Genomic DNA, 19666 nt, shown 5'->3' on the forward strand with positions numbered 1-19666 from the left:
AAATCTATCCTCTTTGTGGTTGGGGAAACTCTTTCAAAATGTTATGAGTCTACTGGATTACTTTGATGAAAATCATTTGACATCATTTGCTTTAACGTTGTCATATCTTAACCCTGTTTTTAATTAGTTTTTTTTTTTTCGTTTTGCTTTGCATAACCTGTTGGATATTAGTGTTTTATTGAAACCATTCATCATAATGTTACGTATCGACCAAAAGCTTGATACCGAAAGTATTTTTTCTCTTTTAGGAATACAGAACAATCATATTATTGTGAATATAAAAATTACTAAGTATTGTTCAGTCAGATTTGTTTGTTTTAAATGTGGGGATTTTGTTTTTTTTCTTTCCAGGATGTTTTAAACAACCTGGGGTCCTCAGAGCTGGATGAAGATGATCTTATGTTAGACCTGGACCTCTCTGATGACCAGCGATTTCGACATGGTAACTTTTTCATTTCATAACAACACATTTTTTGTCAGATGTAGGTGTATGGTTAAAACAAAAAAACAAAGTTTAACACTATCAGCAGCTGAGTCAAATAGATGCGCTCTTTTTATTTTTAGATTAGCTTCCCCAAAATTTCTGTGTTGTTTTTCTGGAAAGAAGCTGAGTATTCTTAGAAAGTAGATGGGATCTGTCACATACAAACCATTTAAATATCCCTCCCTGCATTCAAGTGAATATCTGATCATACTCTCTCATTGGCACAGGTTCTTCGTCATTCTTTCTTGCTTTTCCTCTCTTCACCCACATCTTTGCTATCTTTTTCTTTCTGTTTCTCACTCTGTTTCCCTTCACTCACTGTGTCTCTTTTTCCTCATTAAGCCACCTCTATTCTGTCACTTTAAAACACGAAACCAGTACTCTGCTTGGTTCTTTTAACATGTACCGTGACTTTGATGTAGCTGCCTCATTTAGAGCGATTTATTTCCTTTTTTGTTGTGGCATTTCAGTCACACTCCTCCTGACATGCCTCATGGTTGAAAAGTGACTGTCAGAGGAGAATTATTGCTTGTGCCTTGCCACTGTGCCAAACACAGTAACCCCAACCTTCTTTCATATAACACATAAGGAAATTATTATATTGAATGAGTTTGATGGACAGCTGTGACATGCACAAGACTGTGCTGAGAGGGGCTAAATAAAATCTTTAGATGGAATGCACCATTTTACTGTGCTGGTTGTAGACGTAGTTTTTTATCGCAGTTGCAGGTACTTATCTTCTGTAATCATTCCTTGCGGGGATAGATAACTTGACATTACTTCATATTAACACACAAACTGCAAAAGCACAGCACGTAAACATCAACTTGGACAGTTGGTAGCTGAGTATGACACCTGAATAAAATGATTCCACTGGGTAAACATGAGCTTAGCTTCATGAATCTCTGGGCTACATTTAAGTCCCCTGATGGACTCACAGAATGTTACAGTTTCAGTCAAAGAAAGCAAAGTGTTCAGAAGCTCCATGGAGTGAAGACTACATGAGCTTAATAAACTGAGCTTCCTGTGCTTGTAAGACTTGGAGAGTTTTTAGGGGGAGGCTGGGTTAGAACTGCGTACTCACACTCTCACACACTCATACGCACATGCACAGATTTAAAACCTCTCTGAAGGCTATGGCTGATACAGACCTGAAGGAGGCACTATCATTGATACACACACTTACACACAAGTGTGCATTCTTAGTCATTAGACATAATGGTTTGCAGACTGTAGCATGAAATTAAAGGTTTGATAAATTGTTCTCATAAAGTGAAGGGGCTAAGACTTTGTGCTAGTAATGCTTCTTTGCTTCATAAATTAAAGGGACAAATTTGAATAGGCACACACACCTGCACACGCAAGCAAGGCAGACCAAATACATCCACGCAAACATATCAACATGTGCACACAGACAGACACACACAACTGGACACACAGCCATGCCACAGACCCACACACTCGCTGGCACTCTTTATTTTTTACCTCTCTCAGGTGGCTTGTTGAAGCCTTTATTAAAAAGCAAGCAGTTTCACAGCAATTTACGGCCAACAGCGTTCATCTTCAGGCCTTTGTGTTCTGAGTCTAACTGTGACTCATGCCCTGTGGATTCAGACAGGGACAAAAATAGGGAGACAGATACTGCATGGCTTTTATAAAGACATGAAGAAATGTCAAACCTTGTGGCATTACCACCAACTTTCATTCCATCCTCTTCCACACTGCTCTGTCAAATGTACCATTAAGAGCTAAATCTATCAATCTATTTTATATATAATATATAAGCTGCTTTGTAACATGACTTGGGAGGAGATCGTAAGCAGGGGGTTGTTATTTTTTTGATGTATTAAGTATGTATGTGTGATCAGGTTATGTCGTCAGGCACATTTTGTGTGTCAACTGAGATTAGAAAATGAATTTGTTAAAATTCCTTTATGTGTGTTTGGCTGTGTGCACAGTGTCAAGAGAAGACTCCAGCCAGTCCCTGGCCTCCTGTCTCAACCTGCTCCCCTCCCCTATGGATCCATCAGGAGATCGCATCCCGGGAAAAGAAAACAATCCAAGGTAAATATGTACGTTTGTATTACTATACTGTAGGTGCTCTCACATTTTTCACAAGAAGGTGAATGTAGAAAAAAATACAAAAGTGCTGTCAGTGTAATTTTTAGCGTTGAGTTGTCATGCACTCTAGCAAAGCAAATGAAGACAAATGGTTAACAGTTAATGGATGCGAGTGTGTGTGTGTGGATTTGTCAGGGTGTGCTCGACATTATAGAATCACAATCATGTGCAGAAAAGACAGGAGAAAATGGGGCACGGTCTGGTATTAGCGGGTCTGAAACAGGATTCCATCAGATATTACAGGAGCATATGAATATCCCAAGGACCTGTTTTTGATACATTTACCCACTGGGCCACAGGGGCATTTTTATCGTCTGTACAGTTTAACTTAATTACATGATAGCGACAATATAGCTTCTTTATGCTCCACGCATTCCATTGCCACAGAGACAGAAAGACGGGGAGAGACTTACTGTCTATTCTAGGAATTGCTGAGCTTGAGTGTTCCCTGTAAATGCATAACATGTTTTATGTCTCTTGGAGATAAGTCTAGACTCTAGCAGAGATGGATAGAGAGTAAATAAATAAATAAGTTCTCTTTGATTGAATATGCAGACTGTCTTTTCCTTCTCTTCTGTGTCCCAGTAGACGACGGCTGAAACAGAACACTTAGGAGTTTCTGTTTGTATGTGTGAGTGCCTCTGCCAAGGCCATACTCTCAGGAATCAGGAATTGGTGGATCTTGCAGGGCACACACAGAGAAATGCATGCACACTAGGGCTGGGTATCGTTTAAAAAGATTGTGAGAGTGATGCCAATAGTTCTTCATGTGATACCTTTGTTTCTTTATGCTCGATGAGGAGCTTCATTATGACATAATTCCCAGCTTTTCTTGAAATAATCCTTCTACATTTTTATGCTTTTATTTTTATCCAGTGCCACAGGCATGCAGTTATAGCCATACTTTTGAATGTGTTGTTGGCATCTCTTGGTACAACAATGATTGAAAGCGGGTATAATTTTACTGGGCAGGTTTTAATACTACTTGTGAGTGAGTTATTTTGGTTGCTGTCTTAAAGGTATTGAGTATCTATATACAGCCCTAACACACACAGACACATCTGCACAAAGGATGCAGAGGAACACACCAAGGCTTTGTGGATAAGGCTTATTTGGTTTTATGGAGTTATCAGTAGTACTACCTGGTGATATGTCTGACAAGCCAGTTGATTATTATTATTTTATCTTACAGTGTTCCTCTTTCTTCTCCCTGGTCAACTTGATTTTATTTGTGCTTCCACCCGTAGAGTAAAGTTTGTGCCCATCCATGGAGTTCCCTGTATAAACTGACTGTGATTTTTTTTGTTTGCAGAGACAGTGCAGGTCAAATTGTGTGGGTGGTTTTGAAGTAGAGGTTGAAGGATTTGTACTACACCATTGAGACACTGGGCTTAGTCTAGGCTTCTTTTTTTTTATTAGAAGGGTTTTCATCAAGCTTCTCACACTCTTTGAATGTTTCACTGAATAGAGAAACATTTTCTGTGTCTAGACAGTCAGTGAATCATGAAAGTTTGGAGTCAACCTTTTCAACCCATCCAAGGTTTGTGTCAGTCAGTTTATCGGTTGTTTCATTTAAACTGACTTCTCCACTTGTCTTTGAAAGCACTGGAGGGCCATTCATGTCCACACATACACACACAGACAGACCCAAAAAATATACATTACTGGATTGCATTGCATTATTTTGCTCTGTACTCTGTGCTTTGTGCTCTGTAGGTCAAGATAAAATGTATTTTGTCTCAAACCACATCTCTTCTGGTTGAGTTTTTCTGAAGTGTAGCATCACAGTTCGTGACCTGTCATAATATGAGAAGATGGGTTTTTCCCTTCAAATCTAGTCTGAGTCAGCATATTACAGTAAGCAAAGTGATGAATGAATAAGTGAGGGAATATAGTTTGAGCTGTGTAGCTTCAAATGCCTTAAGGTCATTTTGTATTGTTGCTTTGAGATGTCCAATCATTTTTAGACATTTTTCTTCAACAAAGCTAAGAGACTGCAGCCATGCTAGCAGTGCTGTGAGACTGTTTGTAGGCAACGTGTTGCTTTTAGCCAAATGTTAAATAAGGAGTTGATGAGATACAGTATTTCAGTGTGGACCAAAGGTGTGGACAAACTGACAGATGGATTGAAATTTCCATCCCTGGAGTCAATAGATGCTTGTGTGGCTCAAAAGATATGCAGTAAATTCACATTCAAATCATAGCGTGCCTGAGTGATGACCTCATTTCCTCTTTGCTATGTCACCTTCGTAAAGGGCGGTCCAGTATCACAATATCTAGCGTTTGACATCTTTCATTTCACGTTATGCTCTATCGTTTATTTTGTTGCACCTGCAGTCTGCAACAGTCTTGAACGTTTTACTCCAGAATGGCTCAAAGCCTCCAAAACTGTAGACACATCATGCAATTTAACAGTGTGTGCGCTACTGACAGTCAGTGATATGATTTAGTGGACTTCTTTGGGGACAGCAAGGGAGCAGTTCTGTAGCTGAAGTGGAGAGTGGCAGAGTAACCTCAGTAATTAGATATATATATATATAAAAGACTGGATGAAAAGTGAGGCTACACAATAAATAGAAATACATTAGACTTTTCTTTCTTTTGATTTTAAAAAATGAATTTAAACATCATGTTTCATTTTTCAGTAAGCTTGGAACCAGGAATGTATGCCAGTGTTGAACATGTTTTGATCTATCCATCCATTGATTCAGGAAACACTGGCAGTTTACATCATGGAGCCAGATCTAAGTTTCTTACCTTGATGAACATGTAGCTGCTGGCAGGGGTTAATTTCCCTGTGTTGTAGTGCAACATTTTCACTGAGTTCTTCTTACAGAACATTTTCAGACAGATTTTACTGGGAAATGTGTAAAATCTGTGAATGAAGAAGCTGAGATTGGAGAGGGGGAAGAGAGCAAAATGTGTTTGCCCAGGGCTTGCTCTTTCTGTCTCGCAGTCTCCCTCTCTCTCACTTTCCTGTGCTCTTTGTCTCAGATTCCACATTCCCTCGAGGGGACATTGATTTGCTGGAGGCAAAGCAAGCTCCCATGTTCTCACACACACACACAGACACACATGCATGCACACACACACACAGGTGTAGCTATCATTGTGTGGACATTGCATTGACTCCAATTCATTGCAGACACCTCAGAAATGACATTTTGCAGTGTTAGGGCCAGTCTTTTGTCCCCATGAGAACTACTGATCCCAGTAAGATTGGTGTATAAGGTCCCCATTAGGTAACAAAAACACACACATGTGTGTACACACACACATGCACACCTGTCAGTCAGTCAGCCGTTCCAGAGAGAGTATCAGCTGCAGGATACTGCTGGCTTTCTGACAGGCTGCGCAGAACATCTGTGAAACACACACACACACACACTCACACAGTCTCGCACGCATGGCTCCTCTTTGATGTATGACACTTGGATGATTTTGATGGCAGGCATTTAGTTCTCTGTGCGTATTACTTTGTAAACGGTAATAATAACAATGACAAAGCTATAGCATTAAAAGCCATGTGGTAAATATTGGCTTCCCGTTTTTGCGGGCACATATTGAAGGTGTGCAGAGGGAGATGGAAAGGGAGTGGGAATGTGTGCATGTGTGTGTGGGGTGTGTGTATCCTATATGTACTTCATATAAGACGTATGTCACAGTATCTCTCATCACCTTTTACATGCTGCACAGTAGCTGGGGATCAGTCCAATGACACACTTATGTTTGACCATTTTTAAAAGTTTGTTATCATTGACAGGTTGGCATCAAGTTGAGAGTACAGCAGTGTGAAGTAGTTACAACAAGCATAAGATTTGTATTTTTGCTTATAAAAATGACTGAAACAATTATTAGACCGTCAACGCGGAGTCAGTTTTCTTTTTTGTTTTACTTTAGCAGAGAGTAATGTAGTGTTGCTCTATCTAATGAACTTTTAACACATCAGCGTCTTCTGTTGTGTTTCTTCACGCTTGCCTTTTATATTAAAATGATTAAACCCCAAATGAATGCAGTCACACAGGGCTACATGATGACAAAATGTAAATGAGTCAAAAGCACTTTTTTTGTTTTACTTTTTCTCTTTTATTTAATGTGCCTTGTTACGTAAAGCCCTCTATGGTGCGTTAAGCTCTTTTGCCCTTTGCAATACGTACTCTAGATAATTTTGCCCACATTCACTGTTTAACAATTATGTAGTAATGAGAGTGCTTCAGTGCCTTTTGTTTGGTGTGAGAGGAGGGTGGAGGGCATATTAGGTTAGTGAATACTGAAAATTTGTATGTGTGATGTAGCTTAATGCCTGTTTTGTGTTAAGGTATTGACTTCTCCCTTGTCTCTCCTAGAGAAAAAGACACAGAGGAAATTAAATTTTGACAGTTGGGATATAGCTTGCCTGTTGCTATGGTAACGGCAGTCTGCCTGTTGAGTGTTCTCCTTCCCTTTTCTTATCCCTTTTCTCTTTTCATAGCTGTTGATAACCAGAGGCAGAGGACAGGTAGTCCGAGAAGAGGACATGCAAACATTCAGAAGTGTCCTTGTCTGTCACTGTGCAGTAGACACTCATCAAAGACATATTAGAAAAATTTCAACATTTGTGGACATGTCCCACTTCATTCCACTTAATTAAAAATAACTTTAGAGTTACTGTTTTGTTTCTGCTGCTTATATTACCTAAATGCACAAGGTGTGTGTACATCAGCTGTCGAGACTGTCCTTTAACAGCCTGCCAAGTCATACTAAGTGTGCTACCAATAAAAGCAGTCCTATAAGTTGCCTCAAGCTATACAAAGTTGCTTCCACAATTACATTACATTTTGGACAATGCTATGCTTCCAACTTTGTGGCAACAGTTTGGTGAAGGCCCTTTTCTATTCCAGCATGACTGTGCCCCTGTGCACAAAGCAAAGTTGATAAAGACATGGTTGGATGAACTTGGTGTGGAAGAGCTTGACTGGCCCACACAGAGTCCTGACCTCAACCCCACTGAGCACCTTTTGGAGGAACTGGAATGGAAATTACATGACTGCATCAATGGGCAAAAATCCCCACGCAAATACTCTAAAATCTGTCTGTGTATTAAGAGTGCAATGTTATTATAGTCCTTGTAGGTGTAATGGTCACATGTCCCATTATTTTTGTCTAAATAGTGTACTTTAAATATGATATTATAGAACTGCGCCACAGATGGCAGCAGAGAGGAAAGTGTCAGAAAGACAGTATATTCATTCTTGTCATTCTTGAGTCAGTAGTTTAACAGCAAAGAGCAGTGGCGAGAATCCTTCTGGTAATTCAAAAAGACACCCTCCTCTCACATTCAGGCTGATATGGTACATAGTGTTATACTCCCAACTGGCCCTGTAGTCTCCCACAGAGACATGTAATCCGAGATTATATAGAATTTGCTCACATACACACATAAACAGAGGAACAAATTCGTTTAATGTTAATGTGATTCATAAAGTATAGCAGCCAAGTTGTTGTCTAATCCCACCTGACTTCACACAGTCAGCAAAAATAACACACACATACACACACACACACGCCGTCCTACAGTAAGTCGTCTCCTTATAAACATTCACTCACATGGACATGTGCACATTTATAAAAATAGACAAGCACAAAGAATCCAGCTGAGTCTTGGAGTGGAGCTGGGGACAGATAAAATGCACTGCAGCATGATTTTCAGAAACGCGCACAGCATACGATGGGAGTTGAAGGGAACACAGCGTAGATTCCCCTTCCTCCCTGTTCAATTTGCAAGTATATAATGAGGCCAAATTTGTTAATCCAACAAGCGGTGGCAAAACTTTTCATCTTGTATTAAACTGTGTTCTTTGGTTTGTTTCACAATGTACTATATATCAGAGGAAGTCTGTCGGTTATTATGTTCCCGACACATTCTTTTTAGGGAGATGGTTTTGTTTTTCTCACAGTCTGTGCCCACAGAGTGTTTGTACTGGCTCAGCATCATGCTCTTGAGAAGTCTCAGAAGAAAAGCTGTGGCTATACGCAATGACATTTTAACTTTCAGACCACCTTAATGGGTTAAACATCTTATAACATCTTCTGATGTGTGTCTGTTATCACGCTTTCATCCACTTATGTTGTTTAGCTTTTAATTTTCGTCACCCTATTGGCTTTATTAAATGTTCAACACAGGGAGACTAATTAGCGTTGGCTTTCGGCTTTTTTCCCTCTTGCTTTCAGTGAGAACTTGTGGTTCTGATTTGTAACGCAGAGAAAAACATCAGATTGGCGATGAATAAGTCATTCTGTTGCTTTCCAATAGTTTTTTTTTTGTCAAGTGGTCTGTTCCAGAAATGAAAGGCATTATTTAAGTGGCGTTGCTGTTACTCTTTTTGTTAAGGGATTGTAAGACATGACACGAGTGTTTTGTGTTCCTGAGCATTGCAGATCATTTGGGATATTTGGATAACAATAACAGTGGTGCTTCCTCTTCTTTGTTTTTTTTTTTTTTTTTGGCTCTTCATGCATTGTCTGAGGTGTTTCCCCAGATGTTTTTTGCTTTCTCAAACACATTCCTTCTAATATTGATAGTATTCATGTCTGGGCTCAGTTGCTCTCTGTACTTTGTACTCAGCATAACTTGAACTTGAGCCTGGAGAAACTGCAGTCATCAAAAAATTAGTTTTTTTAAGTCAGAGATATGTAGCTGGAATAAGTGTTTGGCTTCGTTCATGGCAAGTTTAAAGTTATAGTTCAACTTTTGCAGATGTAGTTTTTGTTTTTAAAGTTAGATGATAAGATTGATATCAAGTATCATATCTGTGCACCAACTGGAAAAACGTTTATTCTATCTTGTCAAAAAGACTGGGAGAAACAGCTCGTCTGGCTCGAACAGAAATCTAAAATTAATAATTGGTGGTTCTAGTTTGTAACTATTTCTTGGCAAACATCAGCATCACAGCATCCTGAAGTCTTATGATGACAGTGATATTGCCAGCTTTGGTACCATTTTGATTTTTTAGAGACAGACAGCTTTGCTCATTGGCCATATCTGGCAATCCATTATACAGCGGGAGGTGCTACACAAGACTACCAGATGGATGGATAAACTTTTATTCGTAAAGAACAAGTTGAAGTTATGTTAACAAAAGAGATACAGTGTGTTACAGGTGTTGTAGGTGTGTACAACTTTGACAGAACAAGAGATGTTTTCACAGCAATGGTAAACTTTGATTTACTCAGTAAAGGTTCAGCAGATTATATACAAGTACACAATAAAACCTGTCATTGTAGCCTTTTATGTACATAATACTAAGGTCACATCCAGGCACTTTTATTTTCAATAAACAATTGTGCATTGTCATATGCTGACCAAGGTGGCCCTCTATACATAAATATATATATTTCACTATTGCCATGGAAACTGCTTGATGATGAGCATACGTTCCTTTAAGATTTTGGATTAAAGAAGCTTATTCCTGGTTCCTTGGCACATTTCCATTCCATTTAATCAGAATCAAAGCTTATGCAGGTGATTATGTACAGGAAATTAGGTTTGTGTGCACCAACTCAAAACACATAACGACTAAAAGAACCAGCGTTAATAAGAGGGTGTTGGTTAACATATTCAGAATTGCTGTCAAGATGAGAATATCGAGCATAAACATTTGACGTGGGTCTGATCTGAATCCAGAGTTTGTCATAAAAAAGGCACACATAGTGGATCACTGTCATGTAAATCATTTATACCTTGCTGTGAATCAGTGTGGTAAGACTTGATCATCACTGCTATTATTTTGTCAGAGTGCTGACAAAAACACCACTCCAAAATAACAACAAATTATGACTCATCTTAAACAATATTTTTGTCTCTTGGAGAGGAAAGGCAGCCTGACAGTGGCAAGAGGAAATGAGATGAAAAGGAGACAGACAACATTTTAATTTATTATTTTTTTTTTTTGCCGCCAATGTTGTCATAGAACATCCTTACAAAACAATACATGCTGTGCTTGTCCGCTTACCAAAAACATATCCTAGACTGGGAATTAAGTGCATCTTAAGTGTACAGATCCGCCCCTGCGTTTTCTCTTCACAGTTTACTACAGAAAACCTTCACAGTGCATCGTGTAACAATGTGAGCTCTGTGTCGTGCTTTTGGATCAACAGTAAAATGTTATCTACTCACAGCTGTGATACATGTTACAACTTAAGTTTGGAATACATTATCATGTGCTTGCTACAGGAGGAAGAATTTCATGCTCCTCTCAGCTTTTGCACTTTAAGCTTCGTGTAGCTGCAGGGTCAGGTGAAAAATAATGAGACTTGGGTTTTCCTGAATAAATATGACCACAACACATTATAAGTTAATTGAAATTCTGGTGTTTTATTATCGTGGCGTAAAATTATCATGTCCTTAAGTAATGAATAGAATAGATGAGCATTAATGTGCACTCAAATGCTGTTTTGCTTTGGGTGGGGAATTTGCATTTTTTAACATGGATTTGTTGATTTGAGTTTGTAAAATAAAAAAAAAGAGAGAAAGAAAAAAAAACAGCCTCAGTTAACCAGTGGTTGCTTTTGTGATGTATTGTCACCTTTGGCATTGGTGCTCTTTTAGTTAATTCTCATTATTGAGAATTGCAAACAGGCAGAGTTAGTTTTAAATAAGTGGAACAAACACTAGTATCATTAACAGGGGCCTTTATTGGTCCCAGAGAGGGAAAATTACATTAAAACAGTAGAAGAAATTCTACATTGCTTATTCAAAAGATAAACATGTCTCAGATTTCCTGGAGCAGTTGCTTTTGGTAGCGGACTTTGTGATCTCATAGCAGGGTTTTTGTACTAAAAAGTGAGAATGTTCTACTTCAGCAGAATATTGCTTTAAGGCTTTAACACAGCATAAAATATTGGGCAATGTGGCTTGGAAATGATCTCTGAAATAGGAAAATGTAATGTGACACATGAGACCAATATTAAGTAGATCTCTCTGAGCAACAAGAAGTTTTGATTTTTTTTTTAATTAGTGTGTTCTGATAACTCCCTAGTTGTTCAACCCCCCCAAAATAGTGTGGTGGTTCTCAGCCTTTTTGCATGGCATCAACATTTTTATACGCACAGATTTCAAGGCGGTGGATAACTGGACAGTCTCAGAAGGTGTAACAAAATGAGTCAGAGGGCGAAAAATAAAGTGAGAAGCAGGAGTAGAGCAAAAGTTGAAGAAGGAGGCAGAAGGCATGGATGTCTTGCAAAACAAGGTAGGGTGCAAAAGATAGGACAAAAGATAGCAGAAAGGACAATTAGTTTAATCAGAAAGTTACCCCTGTCATATTACATTTGTTTTACATTCTCTCCCTTTCCGTTTCTGAGGACCTGAATTCACCATTAGATTCACTGCCTGGAGCTTGGCTTGTGCTCACTCTTTAGTCACAGATGCACTTTATGTCAGAGATGAGTTTAATGGCAGCATTAAACATCCGTAGCCTCAGGTGCTGAATGCAGATGAGCACACTGTGTCTGTCAGATGGAGAGAAGGAGTGACAAATGAGGGTGATCATTCTTCAATAGCTGTGGTGCATTGTTATACTTTACTTGTGTATGCATACAAGTGCATGACACACATGTACGCAGCCATACACACACACACACATCTATTAGATTGCCCTCATAAATACATTCCTTGTTGTCAGTAAAAATGTAATGAGAGAAAAGTTGGCATGAGGGACTGACTGCCTTTCTTGCTGTGTCTCAGTGTTAAAGTGCCCTTTACTGTTATTATTCATGAGACAATGCAGTCTTTATGTTGCTGATTGACATGAGTGCAGCCCACCCCTCTTCACTGCTGCTAAAGATAATGCACTTCAATCACACATAATTTATTTGACTAGCAGTCATTATTTCTCATTTCAAACACTAACTTAACATTATGTAAACCCAGACATCGAAGTGTGCATTGAGGATTGTGTGTCTTTTTTAGCGTTGCCTCTGTGTTTGTTGCTTGTGTGGATGTGTGTGTGTGTGTGTGTGTGTGTGTGTGTGTGTGTGTGCAGGTATGTGTCAGTGCTGGGAGCCATCGGCCCAGTAATAAAACACTGTGTGAGTGATAAAATAATGAAAGTCATAAAAAGGCAGATAATTGGCTTTTTCAGGTTGGTGAAATGGATCACTTCTAACTCTGCTGTTGAGAAATGGCTTCTGAGGGGAGAGGGGTGAATCAGAAGGGTGGAAAGAAGAGTGTAAGGGAACAAGAGAAACAGGAAAAACTACATATTGCAATGAAGGAGGGAGGCAAGATGGAAGGAGAGAGGAGAATGGAGGATAAAATGTTTTGCAAGGACTGAAGGAGCAAAAAATGAATGAGTGCAATTGAAAGAAAGGAGGCATTTTTCACACCTCTGTCTACTTTGTCTTTCTTTTTGGAATTGCTCTGAAAAGACTGCAGAGTGACAAATTTCTGTGAAAGCATTTAATTGCATTTTCATCCATGGATTCGGGTGAAGTTAGCTTCACACTGACATGATCACGCAGTACCAGTTTCAGCCACTAGCCAGTGTAATAATTCAATTCCAATTCAATCTGTTCATCTAGCACCAAATCACAACAACGGTTGTCTCATGACACTTTCCAATTAGAGCAGGTCTAGACCAAACTCTTATATGCTACATGTATACACAGTAAATTCAAATCAGGATTTTGTACATTTGTGTAATTCTCAAGTTGACTCCTTTTACAGAGTCCTATTCCCTGCACACAAACATATAACCTGTTATCCTGTGTGTGGCCACACCAGTGTGTGAGTGTGGGTAGATGCAAGTTGTAAAAAAAAGAGAAATGGGGTGAGCGTGTCGGGCTTTCGACTCATGACGGTAAAAAGACAGATGACCCTGCGTAAAGGAAAGCATCCTGCCTGTACAACATCTATCATCACTGAACAGACTTGTCTGCAACTGTGTTGTGCACTTCCTGGTTGTGTATGTTTGTGTGTGAGTGTGTCAGAGTGTATACTTTTGACTGCAGTTACAGACCAGATAAAGTCATGTTTCATCTATGTTTCATCTTCAAACAATTACCAAACACAGACATACAAAAGCACACATGTACACACACACACACACAGACAAATTTGCATATATCACTCACACTGGCACTTGAGCGGTCTTTGCCATCATTGATACAGTCCCTCTGCTTTGTTTATGTTACTTTCAGAATCAGATTTATTGGCCAAGTATGTTCACACATACAAGGAATTTGACTCCGGTTACACTTGTCCTCCTTATCTACATAGAAGGACATAAAACTATAACAGAATAAGGATAAATAAGAAGTGCTAAATAGACGAAGGAATTATACTTTGTACTGGGTGGATGGAGGATGGATGACCATGCACATCAACAGTGTATATATTTTTGTATATATTTTTACATACACACACTGAATTTGTCTTCTGCATTTGACCCATCCTTAGTTGAACACACACATGCAGCACCCGGCAAATTACATGCAGTGAAACACACACAGGAGCAGTGGGCAGCATCAAGCGCCCGGGGAGCATATTGGGGGGTTAAGTGCCTTGCTCAAGGGCACATCAGCCGGCTAATGGAGGAGGGGGGGGAGCATTTTTCGCATTAATCACTCCACCACACCCAAATGTTTCCTGCCCGTCCGGTGGGGGAATCAAACCGGTGACCCTCCGATCACAAGCCGCTTCTCCAACCTCTAGGCCACGGCTGCCCCAATACTATATACAAATACAAATCACTTATTTCCATATCAGCAGTTTAATAAAGTGATAGCCTGGGAGAAAAAAACTGTTCTTGAGTCTGGTTGTTTTGGCTGAAGTGCTGTCCAGAGGGGAAAAGTTCAAACAGGTTGTGGCAAGGGTGTGATGGATCTGCGGCAATGGCAGGAAAATCTTGAAGGCAGATTGACAGACAGTATTTACATTGTTTAATTCCATGCATTGTCTGCCTATGATAAAAAAAAGCTTAATTAAGAATTTTTTTTTTAAACCACCTTGTTAAGATATTGGAAATGTGTTTGTCTCCTTCCTCCAACAACATCTGTCCCCTGAGAAGTTCCTCCCTATATTGTAAGCGACCAAAACCACAAAGGTGTCACCAACTCGACCAGTTTTGTGTTTTAACATATACTTAGCTTTGTAGCTTCTAAATGTACATTAATAGAATAGAATATAATAACTGGTTGATATTTCTGGTGCCGACTAGTGAGCGTAGCAACGTTTAATTACTTTCATATGAGATAAGGTCAGCTGATTTATTGAAGTGGAAGCAAATAAAATCATTGCACAATGCTATTTTTATCACTAAATGATAAAGAAACCAGAATTGACTGCAAAGGTGAACTTTTGTTATTTAAAAAATGTTGCCTCCAGTAAAAACACATTTACAGCCCTCCGTTGCTCAGTTTAACCATGAATATTCGACTTCTCGTCTCCTGAAACAGTAAATGCCTGGCATAAGGGCACTGCTGTGATTATTGTTTCAGGGGAGCCGAGTGTTATTTGAACCCTTCTCCCACTCATTTTCCTGTCTTTGGATTTGATGTGCGCCACAGAGGTAAAAGAAGAATCCAAACATAAAACCCTGGTGATAGCGAGAGAAAGGGCAAGGGTGTCAGGCTCAGAGAGGCACACAGACGTGGGAAAGCAAAAACAAAACGATAAAAAAAAACAACAACTTTTGACAGAAAGGAAAAACTTTCTTGTGGCACTGCTGCTGTGCCACTTGACACAAGCTGTCAGAGGGAAGAGTGCGTGATTGATCATGTGTCATTTATTTAGGCTCAATTCATCCTGGCGGGGATCGCAGGATAGATCAACGGATAAATAAATGGAGAAAGTTTACTCTAACCTGAAATGCCAGGCAGGAACAAAAGCTCGAAGGAATAGAGTTTAAGGGGGAGAAAAGCACCCATGGCTGCTTGACAGACGGAACTCACCTCTCCTCAAAAGACAGCAGGCTTCATTGACATTTGTCTGAGGTGCAAAGCAGAATCCCCAGGGGGACACCTAAGGCTTTGATACTGCATCAGTTTAGTGTAGTGGTTGTCAAAGTGTTTCGGGTGCGGGGGGGGCAAAGGGGAAAGGAGAGAGAGAGAGAGAGAGAGAGAGAGAGAGAGAGAGAGAGAGAGAAGACATGGGCTCGGGCAAAGGATAAGGTGGAGGTGGAGAAGGGAAGGGAAGGGCAGGTGAACAAAGAAGAGAGAGGGGAGCTTGAAGAGAGCAGTCAAGGGTTGCAGATTGATGAATAGAGCGTGAGTGAGAAGGAGGTGTAGATGGAGAGAGGGCTGGGGGAAGAAGGTGAATGGATGATAGTGAAATCAAGAAAGAGGGGTGGGAGAAGAAAAAAGAATGAGGGCAAACGAGGGAGCAATTCAGTCTGACCTTTTCCACGAGAAGCCTTTGGAGTGGCTTATGTTGATGGATATTTTAGTGATATGGTCTTGTTTTTCTCAAAGAACATTTTTCCTCAATAATTTTCTGTCTGACTTAACTCTCCCTGCCACTATTTACACAGCAATTTTTCTGGGAGAATGGGACAAAAGGCATCTAATTTCCTCCCACCTCCCCTCTAAATGGCTATCGGTCAAAGCCAACACAGCCTCTTGATGATAAAGAGCTCCCCGTTTCAGCACCTATGTCTGCCGCTCTTCGCCACCATCCCTCCCGCTCCTCCTTGTCTTGATATGCAGACTGTGAACTCGTTGGTTGTCTTTGTGGTTTTCAGACTTGAGGTTGGTATTTCTCAGTTCACCTTTTCAAAATGTCATAAGGAGGGTGAGATACACAGTCACCCTTTATGCACTTCTGTCAAAATATCACAACTTGGCAGAGAAATGTTCTCACAGGAATTTAGTTTATTCAGACACATTTGATTAATCTACTGCTTCATTTTAGTTATCTGTACGGTGTCTTGATTGCAGGTTTCTTTGAGACCCTGTGATTGCTGGAATTGTTTACTGGCTCTCTCTCTACTCTTATGATTTTGTCAAATTTCATGGATTAAATCACATTACATTACATTAACAGCATTGTTCTGTCACTATAGATAAGTTAATAATCAGGAAATGCTCTAATTACACAAGACATTTTTGTTTGTTCCCTCACAGTTAGATAACTTGTGAGAAGGTGTCAAGTCAGAATTAACTTGACAAAACTGAAAGTCAGATTTTACCTTGTGAGAAAGGAACATTATCTTTTTATTGTTAATAGTTCTGACCTTTCAGAGCACGCTGGCCTTCATGCTGAAGATTCAGCAGGCTTTTGTTGTGTCCCTGGTTTTGGCATTTGGAAAAATCAAATCAAGGATCATCGTCGTATTTTTATTGATTGGAAATTTGACTGTAATTGCTTTTAAATTGCTGTCACTGAAAAAAAGGACACATTGTGCTTTTTAAAGGTTCACTTTTCAGCATGCATAGAACTTAGTGTTCACTTAACAGGTGAAAACTATCTATAGCTGTGTACAAAACAAGTACAGTCTGTTTAAGAATGATGAAAATAAATACCTCATCGTACCAGAGGCACTGCAATGCAAAAGAGCAACCTTGGGGGTGTTTTAACATTGCGCATTGAAATAAATCAATCAAATCAGTGTGTATCCACGATCTTGTAGTTAAAACAATCTATTTAATTGATTCAGTACCACTTAATGTAGCCCACGCTTTCAGGTCCTACCTAACCAGCTGCATTCATGCTTGGCAAAACTCAATATGCACACATTGGAGCCACACATTACAACGGCAGACTCTGTGTAGCAGGTAAAAAACCCTGCTCGGCTGTCCCTTTTGGAAATTAGAGTCAAACGGCATCAATTATTTGCTCATTAATTCTTTCCTCACATGTCATTGTACTCTTACCTCTTTCCACATTACCTTTTCTACCTAACTGCGTTTAACTTTTCAGAGACAGTCTCCTCATATCGTTGTTGCTGCATGAATAGAGTGCTAACAGATGTACCCCTCAGCCTCAGGTAAATGGTAATCCTGAAATGAGAAGGTAGAAAATGAAAATGACTCTTCAGAGAGTTTCAAAAAATATTTTACTACTCTCACAAAATAACATATATTAAAATAACAAACCACAAAACCAGCCATACAGCCATGAATTACATTCACAATTGTCTCAAAACTATCATAAAGCAAACTGTTGCCTTTATTTTCCTAATGTATTTGACAATTTATGCGTATGAGTGACCAGGCTAGATGTCAGTTGAAACTCCAAAATAGAAGCAGATCTTGTTCTTTGTTTTGAGACTGTTTTCAAATCTGGGGAAATATAATGTAGTCTTACGTCATAAGCAGTTAAAAATGAGGCTTTGGGTTAAATTCTCTTACGGACGACAATTAAAGTGGGCACTGAACAATGAGTGACTAAGATGTTTTTGTAGATTAGGTCAGTGTTTGTACCCGTGTTGCTACAATTGAGCTTCAGCGTTGGCTGGAAGACAAAGAAAGATGAGGTTTGCTGGGACATTGATCAAATCTGAATCTTGTTGAAAGTTTCTCCCAGTACCTGTCCTTGACTGTGCTAGATAGGTGTTTAAGGTTAGACAAACAACAGAGCACATGCAACAGACTAAATGCCAGAGGCCTGCTTACAGTTAAATGGACTATGTTCTCAAATAGGACATTTAATTAAAACAGTATGGTTAATGTGTGCATGTGTGCCTGAATCCAGCCGTACACAATCACAGAGGTGTCACAGCTGTGTAGAAGAATTGAGTGAATAACCAGGTCTTAAACAGTGACTTATGAACTATTTTGTAGAGATTTCATCTCTTCGATCTGTGGGCTAGAAGGTCTGCTGTCCTGAACACGGAAAGCTTTTTTTAATTAAAAATGTGCCTCTGCACATATACACACTCGCACAAACACATACACTGCTTTGTTTTTGAAGAAGAGTAATTGAGGCCATGCAATAATACAGAACACTACATTAAGAATCTCAAAAAATAAAAAATATAACAAGGACACAGACTGGATCATGTAGCTGCAAAGGACTATAATGAATCAAAGCTCTTGACAATGAAGTGATAATGATGGTAAGATGCAGGATTAGAAGATGGACTTTGATCTATAAATCCATTAGTGTGTACATGTGTCTACAAATGTGGACATTTGTATGTGCTTTTATTTTGTCTGTTTGTGTGGGAGTGTGTTATCATCTCATGCTGTCAGTTTTAAGTAATCTTAAAACAGACTCATTACGGAAATGAGTGCTCATTAAAATAGAGTCCTTACGGGCTCCTGTGGAGCAGCTGCTATGCACTATGAATGTTCCAGGTCTTGGCCTCCATCCGACCTTTGTTACCCCTCTACCCCCCCATAAATCTCTCTTCTGTCTTTCTCTTTTTCTCTCTGCCTCATTTCTCTTTTCTTTTCACCTTATACTTGGACATTCATTGCTCACATACGATGTCACTCAGGATTCTGGGAACAAAGCAGATGCTATTTTGACAACACTGTGTAATGTATCCACTACACCATTAGTAAGGCAGAGAGCCTTTGAAGGATTTCACTGGTTGCATATGGGGAGCAGCTGGAAGCAGCAAAGACAGGTTGATGATCAAGTTTTCACATTGACTCATACTAACATGAAACCTCTTTGTTGCTCTCCCTTTTACCTCTCCTCCAGGGAGCCCAGCCGTCCAACCAGCCTGCTACCTGCTGCTGACTGGAGCTCGGGGCTGGGTTTGGGGAGGGAAGATGAGCCTTTACCTCCAGGGCTGGAAACTCTTCCACTCAGACTGATGCAGCAAGATTGTACTGCTGTCAAAACCCTGCTTTTAAGGCTGAGGCGGACACTGCAAGAGGTGGGATATGCACACACAGACGTGAGCATACAGAGTCTTCTTACATTGGTTCATAGACTGAGACATTAGCATGGAAGATGAAGATTACACCCAACAACACTGTTCTGGTAGTGCATTTGACCAATACAAAGCACACGAGTACCAACTGGAAGCTGGAATGTATTGTTATTCCTCTAATACCTCGGGTTGCGTACCAGGTTATTTTAAGGGTAGTACTCATTTACATAATCAATGCCAAATTTCAGTATCTGACAGCACA

At 39.7% G+C, this 19666-nt stretch overlaps 1 protein-coding gene across 6 annotated transcripts in view; it reads left to right on the forward strand.

Moving 5' to 3' along the window:
* Positions 1-19666, forward strand: part of ccser1 (coiled-coil serine-rich protein 1) — a 113063-nt gene that overhangs the window by 17383 nt on the left and 76014 nt on the right. For all 6 annotated transcript variants that reach the window (XR_006843251.1, XM_046387644.1, XM_046387643.1 and 3 more), the window contains exons 5-7: positions 352-442; positions 2443-2548; positions 19230-19407. Coding sequence is in view for 5 of the 6 variants with exons in the window: in XM_046387644.1 (XP_046243600.1) it covers positions 352-442; positions 2443-2548; positions 19230-19407 (375 nt within the window). In the remaining variant the exon portion in view is untranslated. The remainder of the gene's footprint in view (positions 1-351; positions 443-2442; positions 2549-19229; positions 19408-19666) is intronic.

Source organism: Scatophagus argus, chromosome 4, assembly GCF_020382885.2.
Source record: "Scatophagus argus isolate fScaArg1 chromosome 4, fScaArg1.pri, whole genome shotgun sequence".
Lineage (NCBI taxonomy): Eukaryota > Metazoa > Chordata > Actinopteri > Scatophagidae > Scatophagus > Scatophagus argus.